Below are 11,838 nucleotides of genomic sequence, written 5' to 3' on the forward strand. Positions count from 1 at the left end.
ACGGAGATTTGTTATGTAGAACTTTGGTGGGTAAACGATTTATTATGTAAGTGGCGGAAGTAAAAGCATCAACCCAATGATTAATAGGGACGCGAGCATGGCTAAACCCGTTTCGACTATGTGGCGATGTTTCCTTTCGGCACGACCATTTTGGGGAGCGGTATATGGGCAAGAAAATCGATGAAATGTACCATTATTATCAAATATCTTGCGCATATGTTTATTAACAAATTCCGAACCCCCATCGCTTTGGAAAACCTTAACTTTTCGTGAAAGTTGAGTTTGAACAAGTCGCATAAAGGTTTCCAAAACTGAGTAAAATTCATTTTTTGTTTTAAGATGATATAGCCACGAAAATCGTGAATGGTCGTCAATAAAAACAACATAATATTTATAACCCTCTTTACCCAAAACCGGTGAAGGTCCCCATAAGTCATAGTGAACAAGATCAGGGGATGTGAAGCACGTTTTTCATTTAAATCAAATGGTAATTTGTGTGCTTTAGCAAGTTGACATGGAGAGCAACTATTAGGCTTTGGTAATAAAGAAGTAAATGATAAACAACCATGTTTCTGTAAAGTAGAAATAATGTCAAAGGCAACATGCCCTAAACGATTGTGCCATAATTCAAAAGAGGCTTTATTCGATGAAATAGAAGCAAGAAAAGCAAATGACTTGTCCTGAAGCACGTAGAGACCGTTCTCACACCGACCTTGGGCGAGTGGTTGACTTGTTTTCCGATCCTGAATAAGAAAAAAAGAATCGGGAACAAAACATCAACGGGATAGTCGCGAGTCAACTTGCTAACCGAAAGAAGATTTCTAGTTATGTTAGGAACAACTAAGACATCTTTTAAAGAGACATTTTTATTTATAGATACGTGGCCTTTGTGAGTGATTGGTGATGCATGGCCATTACCGAAGATGACCGAAGAGGTACCCGAATAAGGAGAAAATGAATGAAGGTTACCCGTATTATCCGTCATGTGAAGATCAGCTCCTGAATCGGCAGTCCAGTTGGGTCCGTCATTGGAGACATGACATTGAGCATGAAACGCGCGAACAAGACTATCATCACCTGAGGAAGAACCGGCCACGAAGGAGGAGAGTTTTGGACATTTGTTTGCATAATGTCCATTGGTTCGGCAAAGTTGACAATGTGGAGGCCTTCAGGAACGGTTAGAAGAATTATTGTGAGGCTGGCCACGGTTGTTGGATCTAGAACCGGATCCGGTTCTGTAGGATGAGGAACCGGTAGAACGAGACTGATGGGCAACAAAAGCAACGGGAGGAGGAGCGGGAGGATGAAGAGGATGAAGAAATTGTTCTTGACTCTCGGCTTTTGTAAGAAGATCTCGAAAAGAAAGTGGATCACGGGCCGTGCGAATGGCCGTGGACCAACTTTCAAAGGTAGAACCGAGGCCACAAAGGAACCAATGAGTTTTGTCCGTGTCACTGACCGGATGGCCGATGGCGGACAACTGATCACAAATGGATTTAAACTTCCTACCTAATTCAGCCACGGTGGAAGAGCCTTTGGTTAACTGCCGGAGATTGTCCCGTAGGAGATGCATCCGTTCGAGAGAGATGTTACTGTAGGCCGCTTCTAGAGCGGTCCAGATCTGACGGGCTGTTGTGAGACCGAGGATCTCGGCAACCGCCTCCTCGGTGAGAGACGAATTGAGAATCAGAATGGCTTGTTGGTCCGAAAAAAAACAAGCAGGATAAGAAGGATTGGATTGTTCTTTGGAATCGATGGTAATGGTTTTCGGCTGTTGTGGAATTGATCCATCAACATGACCGGTTAACTTTTGGTTTGCGAGAAGAGGAAGGATTTGATTATGCCAATAAAGGTAGTTGGATGATGAAAGTTTGATGGTTAGCATGTGAAGAATGGTTGCCATGGGAAGAACAGTTTTTGTGGTGTTGGAGGAAGAAGATGCAGGGGTTGACATGAGGAAGAGAAGGAAAAAAAAGAAGGGAGAGGATGGATCGATGATATCAGGCTGATACCATGTAATAATTTGAATTCTCTCTTACTGAATTGAGAGAGATTGTGTATATTATATACAATGAATACAAATCACAAAAATAGGAAATTAATAACTATGATTGATTACAAAATAAACAACAGTAAATATAGAGGAATTTTAGGAAAAATTCTTGTAGAGGAAGATATTATCTTTTAATAACTTCTACAAAAGATACATAAAAAAGTTAAATTTCTAGTTAAAACTCATCAAAGAATATGGTAATATGCCGCTCGACCAAAAATCAAACTATTTAAACATCTTGAGAAGTTAGTTACCTATTATTGGGCAAACGCGAAGTACATGTCTCAAAGGACAAATTTGCTAAAAAAATAGAAAAAAAAAAGGAAAAAGAGATCAAGAGTCGCCTAAAGTGTATTCATGTGCTTATAAGTTATAACCTCTTGAAGCATTTTATCTAACAAAATGAATTATGCTTTGTATAATATAATTCAGTACTAATGTTTAATATATTTATCAAACACATAAAGTAGACAAAGAGTTGATGGATGAACACAACCTGGTACTAAAAATTTACTATTTTGACCTGAACTGTCCTTACCAGGATTAAATGTTGACCTATTTTGACCCCACACAAAAATATTACCCTAGATAAAATGTACCTACTTTGAGACTCTGACCACACCGAAAAATTACCTTTCTAACCGCTTTAAAAAATTTACCCATTACATGACCCACCCATTTTTCAAAATTTAAGTATCAAGCAACTGAAAGGCACAACTGTAAGGTAGGGTTGTCCAAAAACCTCGCGGCTTGGAGCTCGCTCGGATTTAGCTCGGAAAAAGCTCACTCGATATGGCTCGGTTTGAAAGTGAGCCGAGCCGGCTCGGCTCGGCTCGTGACGAGCCAAATTGGCTCGGTTAGGCTCGCTTGATAGCTCGGCTCGGCTTAGCTCGAACTATTTTACTTATAATATATTTTTTTATATACATATAATATATTACAAAAAGTGATTATTATTTACATGTATTTAGACTTTTAGTTTGATATCTATGACATATTTAAAAGTTGATTGTCGTGCTAATGAATAAATATTGTATTTACTTAAATATAAAACTTATTTTGCATTGTTGAATGTGATTTGAGCTTGTAATGTATTAGATTGACCTTATTTTGAATATGTTCTTTTGAAGTATTGAATAATATTTTAAAATATTGAATTTTGAGAGCTGTGTATTAATTTTTATTTTTAAAATCGAGTCAAACAAAGCCGAGCCGAGCCAGCTCGGTTTAAAACCAAGTTGAGCCCGAGCTTGAGCTTAGAGTTTCGGCTCGATTTCAAATCCGAGACCGAGCTTGCCTTAGCTCGGCTCGGCTCGGCTCGGCTCATGAACAGCCCTACAGTGTAAGGCCCACCTGGACAGGAACATATATGAGAGATTCAAGAAGCTTTGATACATCAGATGGATATGGATATAAGAGATAAACCGAGTTTGTAATAACTTGCAAACCATAAAAAATTGTGAATAGATCTTTTCAAATTGATATGATATGCATAGCAAGATGCCCGAGATGTTAAATTAGTATTGTGGGTTAACGGGTCAAAGCAAATAGATTAATATGAGTTAGGTTGACCAAAAATACTTTTGTTCATAAAAAAAAATATAAATAACACACGGCTTTGTATAAATTAAAAAAACCCATCCTCTTTCCAATTAATAATGGTTTTTCTTTCTGAATAATATCATTTAGAAAATTTTATGCGTTAAATACACTTTCCTTTATATTTTAGATTTAAACCATAATGGTAAAAAGTGAAAAAGTAAATGCCTCCTCACTACCACTTATGTAGGGAGTTCTCAATAAAATTTCCCACTGAACTTACTAAAAACACAATTACTTTTTAATCTTTTTTTTTATAAAAAATGTCAGTAAACACTTTGATTGTGAGCTGGCCGCACACCCCAAGCCCTGCATGCCCGTAATAACCACAGCGCCCCCTTGCGTCCCCTCGGCTCGGTGTATGGCGCCCTTTGGCTTGGCATTGACGTGGCTAGTGGCGCCAAGCCACTACGCATAGTCTTAAGAAATAAAACATAACCCGAATTGATTGAAACTTATCACATCTACAAAAAAAAAAAAAAAAATGAATCAAAATGTAACTTATTGCCCACCTTTATCATGTTTGACATCATTTTCAGAGTCTGATCATTGTTAGGACATAAAAATACATATAACTAAGAACAAAGTAATTAGCAACAACATAAAACCCAATTCAGGTGGATTGGGTAAAAGTTCAAAATAAGTAATTTACAATACCAGTTGAGCAAGGTAGGTTGGGCTGGCCCATTAACATCTTCTGTACTATTATTGTAATAGGTTGTGGCAAGATAGATAGAGAATTGGTGTAGTTTTAGCATTTTAGAGTTTTAAGGTTTAAGGTTACAAGTATCAAGCGGCTCACTTACTTCACAAGTTCTTAGCCATTAGCTTTTTCACCAAAACTAACTCTGAAGCCCTAAATATAATCCGACCAAGTCGAGCCAGAACAATATCAAATTCAAGCTCGATCAAACTCGTTAAAATCATCAATAATTTCAAGCTCGCCACGACTCATCTCAATTTCGGTAATATGTTCTTTATCATGGCTGCTATAAATTGAACAGAATCATAAACATATCTAGAGGTTTGTAAAGTTTAAATCAGAATGAATATCTTTACTCATTACAAAATGCAGGTAGTGAAAAATAAAAGAATAATGAAATAATTCCCAGATCACTATAACATCAATTAATATATCTTGAAAATTTAGAAATAACACAAGTTAAGATTTTGTACTAACAAGCCTGCAATTACACTCCAACAACACATAAAAAGTCAACATAAATCAAATCAGATCAATAGACCACTCATGAATATCAACATCATCATCAACCATCCATAGACGCCACCAGAGAATCTAATAGTTGTCGCCGGAGAAGTATCTTGTGGCCTGAAAATGTCAACAAACATATGTCATAAGCAACGTTAACAAAATTAAAAAAAAATAACAAGACTTGTGAGTTGTGACAATTATAAGTCAGTATACATACTTTTGCAAACGACTAAGAGCCCCACAGAAAAGAGCGTTATCGGGCATTGGCAACTCGGTTTTGTTATTTTTCTCGGGATTAACAATTCTGATATAAGTTTCTTGACCAAGATACCAAGAGTCGAGATTTTCGGTTCTCAAATTCCATACTCCTACGTTGTCTAGAGATATCAATACTGCTGTCCATGCTCCAGGATAAACCTATCGAACATCATGGATAATAAAATCAGCAAAACATAATTTATAATTTATATATTATTATAAGAACAAACATCAACAAAATGCAATGTATGACTTCATTTTTCAACAACTTATAATAACAAGGTACCTGTGTGGTAGTGCGAGCAATACCGTCCCATTTATTGTAAGTTCCTCTGCTATCATTCGTCCACTCGCCATAACCCATTCTGATAACAAATTATTAAAAAATTAGATTCAAAAAGTAACACAAAACAACATAAACCGAAAATTAAAATAATCATACCCGACTACAAAAAAGGCGTATCCGTCAATATGATAACTATGCATTTTGGTCTCGTTATTTTGGAATATAACTTCCATAAATCCTCTATAAGTTCCATTAATAACAGATGTTTCCATCTTAGGTGGGCCCGTTAGGGGCTCGGTAGGAAAATCGAGCTTATACACTCCTTTAAGTTTGTACTGATCGGCAAGCCTAATTGGTGTTGCAGGATTCACAAATGAGATCCCGCTAAGGGTAGCTCTTTTTTTTCCGTCAATCGTCACCCAAGGCGTGTTTCTTATTACGTACACCTCGGTTACGTTTATAGAACCGTATTTAAAGGAACCCTGTGGATTCGGGCGGGCCCCACTAGCCGACACGTTCCACCTACAACAATTCAAACATAAAGAAAATGACATCGTTGCAAGTAACCGAACATGTTCAAAAAGTTACATAACATGAATCAATATTGAGGTTTGGCTAGTTTTGAGACTTTCGTCCAAAGGTTTGTTTTACCGCATATGGATCCAAAAGGTTTGAAATCTTGCCATTTTCATCCGGCTCATTACTTCATCCGTTTTTCTCCGTTAAGTCATGTATAGTTCCGTCTTTTTTGTTAACTTAAAGGGCAATTCGGTCTTTTTCACATTATGTAAAAAAACGAAAAACCCCTAAAAAAGACCAAATTGCCCTTTAAGTTAACAAAAAAAAAACTCGGAAATACCCTGACTTAACGGAAAAAAATGGATGGAGTTACCGAGCCAGATGAAAATGGCAAGATTTCAAACCTTTTGGATCTAGATGTGGAAAAACAAACCTTTGGACGAGGGGTCGCAAAACTGGCCAAACCTCAGGGACGAAAATGACATCTAACTCATTGAAATTTACCTGATGGATCGAGCTTGGTTCATTGAGAAAGTGTTATCGTACTGGTCTTGAGGAGGATCGGGAAGGGGACCCGACGCTTTTCCTTTAGAGTTGGAGTAGTGCAAGATCCCGACACCAGTAACTCTTTGCCAGGTGGATTCATTTACGAATCTAGCACTAGCAACAATATAGTAATCGCTACTTGCGTTTTGATCCATAGTAACTAAGAATGAATACGTTTGTCCAACATGTATATCTAAACTAGTATAGTTTTGCTGCACTGTGTATGAGCCCTCGGTTTCAGCTAAAAGTAAGTTATGGTTTTGAATTCTGAAGTTCAAACTAGTCGATACACCAACATTACTTACACGGATCCGGTAAGTTTTGCCTGCAAAGTCAACAAGTTTGACTTGATTCCAATTACTTGTATAACATATGTCAAGATTCATAGATTTTATATATTGATTCATGGAGTTCTTACCTGGTTCGACATTAATAGTTTCATGATCAATGCCGTCGGGGACAAGAGTATCGTTATATCTGTAAGGACCTTTTCCGTTTATAAGAACACCGTCAGGCATTCCAAGAGCTCTGCCAGCATCAAGGGTGTTTCTTAAATCCTACAAACCGGAAAAGAGGAATAAAAAGGTTAGATAATTTGTTAAACGATGAAGTCAACAAATCAATTACTATGAAACTTCATTGAGGCATTTCATCGAACACTTACAGTGTGGTTTCTTATGTACCAATCACCAATCAAAACCGTAATATCCCCAGCGGGATTGTCAAAGGGGGTCGGAATAACAGACCTCGGGTTGATAACAAAGCCACCAAACCCACCCGACGCTCTTTGAAATTTGAGCGAAGGGAAGTAAAAGTAGCTGCCGATTTGATCCTTAACTTGAAAGTTATAAGTCCAGTTCCACTTTGGCGGAATCGGACAATTAGTGCCAAGAACACCGTCTTGCCAAGAGCTCCTCTTTTGCTGTACACCAGCCCTGTTTCAATCACCACATAATCCAATTCAATCTCACATTTATATATCATAAACAACGTATCCGACATTTGCGGTTCAGATTGCAACACTAAGCACAAAAATATCCGTAAATCTATACACAATCATGAAAAACAAACAATATATAATATCTTACCAAGTAATGAGGACCTCTTCATCTAATTTGTTCCTCACATTCACAACAACATTGTTGTTAGTAGTCGAATTAATCGTAGGGCCCGGAAATTTCCCATTGATAGCGATAACCTAAAAATCCAGATTCAAACAATATTCAAATAACTCAAAAACAACACCAGATCTGAAGCTACAAAACCCTAAACGCATCAATATATAGCATGAATATACTACTTGAAAAGTTAATCTTTCGAAAAATCAAAACTAATACATTCATGAACTGCTGAAATTGGATCGTCTGTCACTCACAACACATTACAAAAATTAAAAACGAATCTGAGCGACACACAGAACTAAATGTCCAAGTCGATCGTGCTGCTTACAACACAACAGAAATACGAATACGATTACAAAAAATGGTTTAGTTACCTGTTGGGGGACACCAAGAGGTGAAGCGGTAATGTAAGAAAGTTCAAATTTGTAAGAAACGGTGGGATCTTCAGCAAAAGTGAAGGTGGCAATGTAGATGAATAGGAGACAAAAGAGAAAGCTTGAAGAAGAAGAAGCAGCCATGAATTAAAAGAATATGTGGAATCAAAGCTTAACTTTTTGGGGTTTTACATTATCAGTAGAGAGAGAGAGTAAAGTGGTTTAGAGAGAGAGAGGAGGAGGAGGGTTTACTAATTGGGTGTAGCAGGTTCTATTTTTCTGTTTTTAGGGTGGAGAGTGGGGACAAAATGCAAGAAAATTAGTTGGATGTTGATCTGGTCTTGGCTGGCATATGAACATGGATGAAAGAGGTGTGGTGAGGTGGATTTGGATGGGTGGAGGCAAAAGAGGTGGATATTGCAATTTAGGGACCATCAAGTGTTGTCACACAAAAGTTAGGTCATCATGTTGTTTGTGTTTAAGGTTTTCAAATTAGACGATGCGTAGTGGTTGAGGTGAATAATGTCTCACTTTTGGGTGTTTTGCGTCATGTGGCAGCCCGGTCAGTGATGGGGTGTTTTTTTTTTAAATGGGTGTAGTGGGGATATGAGCATTATGTTAAAAGGGTGTAAAGAATTAAAAAATAATAAAACATGAAAATTTTTTATTGGCGAAATAAGAAAAGGGTTAGATGTGATTCGCCCATCAAATGGGGCTTGGGCGTGCTCTTAAAAATGTCTGGGAACCAAAAACCTCAAAACACACCCGTGGGGGCGGCCTTGTCGGCGTTTTGGGCGGGATTGGGGCCAAAAAACGCCCATTACGCTTGGTCTTAGAGGTGATTTGCAAGTACAATTACATTTTTTTTATCGGCAAACAACAACTTTTATTCAACACTCTAAAGATTCAAAAGTATAAATGGTTAATAAGCTCTTAAGCCAACTACCTATTACATAATCACCCTATGAAGTCGAAAATTCGAAACCATAAAAACATAACGATAAACAATGTATCATACTCCATTACAAAACTCGAAATTCACCCACTTCCTCTGGTCCAAATTCGTTCTCTTTGCTCTGCATTTAATCCACAGAAACGTATTTGCTTGCATTTCTCCGAATATCCCATCTATATTTGCTCTCTTCCCATTAAAAATTCATTCATTTCTTGCTTTTCATATGCTTCAACAAGTCACTAGTATGATGGTTTGAATATATTTCTTCTTCGGTTCTTCAATAGGTTGTGTTTAATTACATTAAGTAGTTTGTTAGAGGAATGACCACGTGGAGCCAATGTGGAGAACTGAGGATGAGAGAGAGGAATGAATATGTGGTCGTAGTCGGTCACGAATGCAGTTTGTGATAGAATCGGGAGATAAGGAAATGGTGCATTCGTGCATGTGTTTGTATGGTCTGCCCGAGCAATACCAAACTAGCAATATGCGTGAACTTGTGAAAAGCCTAATTGGTGATGCTAGGTTCTCTTGTATAGTTTATTATCTGTGTTGTATTACGTATGGGTGTTTATGGACTGGTTTTAACGGGTTTTAAATAAGGTGTTGGTAATGATATTTATATCGTATACTTAAACCAACAAGGTTGAACACAAGATTATTAATTATCTTTTTTTTTGGGTAAATGGGTTTACCCCGGTGAATTTTATATATCAACCAAACAATAATAAACAGGGTGTATCGAGACATCGATACACACTACTAGACTTGGCATACCAAGCCTAGGAAAGTAACACAAACAAAATTCAACAACCAGACACAACCAAACAAAACAAAGAACCAAACCAACACAACCCAGAACCCGAACTAAAAAACTAGGAGACTACATCACCCTAGCCCGGGTCTACATCCATGTTTGTCTTCGCGATCAGCCACCTATCCAAAAGCTTCCTTTGCTTCGGGTCTCTACCGGGTTTGAATCCCATAATCCTGAGCCGAATTGTATCTATAGTAACCTTGGAGAGAACACTAGCATTCCTCTGCACCTGAGTGAAAAGACGATTGTTTCTTTCCTGCCATATAAAGTATGTGGAAGCCGCCAACAGAAGATTGCAAACAATGTAATCCAGGGAACTCGAATTAGCATTTAGCTCCATCCACTGCATAACCGAAGCCCATGTGTCATCAACACTCCCCATATCAACCATATTCCTAACTAGTCTCCAAACTTCTGAAGCATAGGAACATTCAAAAAATAAGTGATCCCGAGAATCACGGTCATATCTGCACAAGGGACAGCACATAAGCCGAAGATTAGTAGCACTTCCCGCTTCCCATTCAGCCATTCTGTCCTGTGTCCGCAACTTATTCTTAATAACCAACCACAAATGAAAGGAATGCCTTGGGATGCACTGACTGAACCAGACCGAGTTAACCCAGACTACCTTATTCTCTTTGTACCGCAGGTTATTCCATGCCTCCCATGAACAAAAACGCTGTAATTTGCCTTCCCAATCTTTCCAACGAAACCGGTCCGCCGTATCAGGGGTAATCTGAATAGTAGCAATATTAATGAGAACTGGAAATGTATCATACCAAGCCTGAGGCCATCGCCATTGGCCATCTTCAGAAACAACATCAGCCACCGTTGTGCTAAGCGAGAAACCAGCTCTAGCAATATTACGAGGAGAGATAAACGAACGAAGGGGGCTGTATGCGCACCAATTGTCACTCCATACATTGGTTTGACGGCCACTATAAATAGAACTCCAAACAAAGGGCCGGATACTAGGACGGATAGATAACAACTTCCGCCACCCCCAACTAACTTGACCTCGGCATTGAACCTCCCAAAAGTTATTACCTTTTAACCTGTACGAATGAATCCATTGAACCCAAAGCGAAGGACGATTAGTAATTATGCTCCAAATATGAGTTGTCAGAAAAGCTTTATTAGCATCCATAATACTGCGAATACCCAAACCGCCCTCATCTTTCGGAGTACAAACCTCCTTCCAAGCAACTTTAGCTCGAACCGGACCCTGATTCCCCCCATTCCATAAAAATCTACGTAACCTTTTCTCCAGGTCCTTTATAATACCAATAGGAAGCAAGAAAACCGAAGCCCAATAGGAATACATGGCAGCAAGAACCGAGTTGATTAACTGAAGTCTCCCTGCAAACGACAGGGATTTAGTAACCCAGTTATCTATTCTTCTTTGGGTACGTTCAAGCAGAATTTTACAATCTCTAGCAGCTAATCTCGTTGAAATTAGCGGAACTCCAAGGTAACCCACAGGCAACGAGCCTTCTTGAAACGGCAAAAGATTCAAAATCTGATTTTTCATAGCGGACGTAACATTGCTAAAGTAAACAGTACTCTTCGGCATGCTAGGGACCAGGCCCGATATCTGCGTAAATTTATCAAGGGCCAATTTCAAGTGCTTCACCGAGACACTATCACCATGAGAGAATAGGAACAAGTCATCAGCAAACAAAATATTTATTATCTTCTGCTTAGAGCATTTACCATGGAACTTAAAAGAAGTATTCGAGGCAACTTGCTGAAGAATAAGAGTCAAAACCTCCATGACTAGAGTAAACAGGTACGGGGACATCGGATCCCCTTGTCTAAGGCCACGCTTTCCCTCAAAATAACCGTGGAGCTCGCCATTGATACTCAATGAATAGGATACCGAAGTAACACACGTCATAATCCAATTAATCATTTTGTGGTGAAATCCAAACTTGTTTAGAATAGACTCCAGGAACGACCAGCTAACAGTATCATACGCCTTCTGAATATCAATCTTAAAAGCACATCTAGGCTGACCTTTGTTAAGATGATAGTTATGCATCAATTCTTGAGTGAGAAGAATATTATCTGTGATTTTCCTGCCTGGAACAAACGCCGACT

At 38.5% G+C, this 11,838-nt stretch overlaps 1 protein-coding gene across 1 annotated transcript; it reads right to left on the reverse strand.

Annotated features, from left to right (window-relative positions):
* Positions 1 to 4,728: 4,728 nt before the first annotated feature.
* Positions 4,729 to 8,329, reverse strand: LOC110897924 (monocopper oxidase-like protein SKU5). Its single transcript, XM_022144653.2, has 9 exons — positions 7,970 to 8,329; positions 7,563 to 7,672; positions 7,139 to 7,409; positions 6,893 to 7,031; positions 6,433 to 6,799; positions 5,566 to 5,931; positions 5,410 to 5,488; positions 5,083 to 5,282; positions 4,729 to 4,982 (listed from the first exon to the last, which is right to left on the reverse strand). Exons 1-9 carry the CDS (start codon positions 8,111 to 8,113, stop codon positions 4,883 to 4,885), a joined length of 1,776 nt encoding a protein of 591 aa, XP_022000345.1. The 5' UTR covers positions 8,114 to 8,329; the 3' UTR covers positions 4,729 to 4,882.
* Positions 8,330 to 11,838: the final 3,509 nt, after the last annotated feature.

Source organism: Helianthus annuus, chromosome 13, assembly GCF_002127325.2.
Source record: "Helianthus annuus cultivar XRQ/B chromosome 13, HanXRQr2.0-SUNRISE, whole genome shotgun sequence".
Taxonomy (NCBI): domain Eukaryota; kingdom Viridiplantae; phylum Streptophyta; class Magnoliopsida; order Asterales; family Asteraceae; genus Helianthus; species Helianthus annuus.

Bases quoted from the DNA above. Each gene is read 5' to 3' on its own strand.
- LOC110897924 (XM_022144653.2), bottom strand. From the start codon at position 8,113: ATGGCTGCTTCTTCTTCTTCAAGCTTTCTCTTTTGTCTCCTATTCATC. The intron at 7,032-7,138 runs GTAAGTGTTCGA...TCCGGTTTGTAG, and splicing joins GGTACATAAGAAACCACACT to GATTTAAGAAACACCCTTGA. The intron at 5,489-5,565 runs GTATGATTATTT...ATTTGTTATCAG, and splicing joins TACGCCTTTTTTGTAGTCGG to AATGGGTTATGGCGAGTGGA.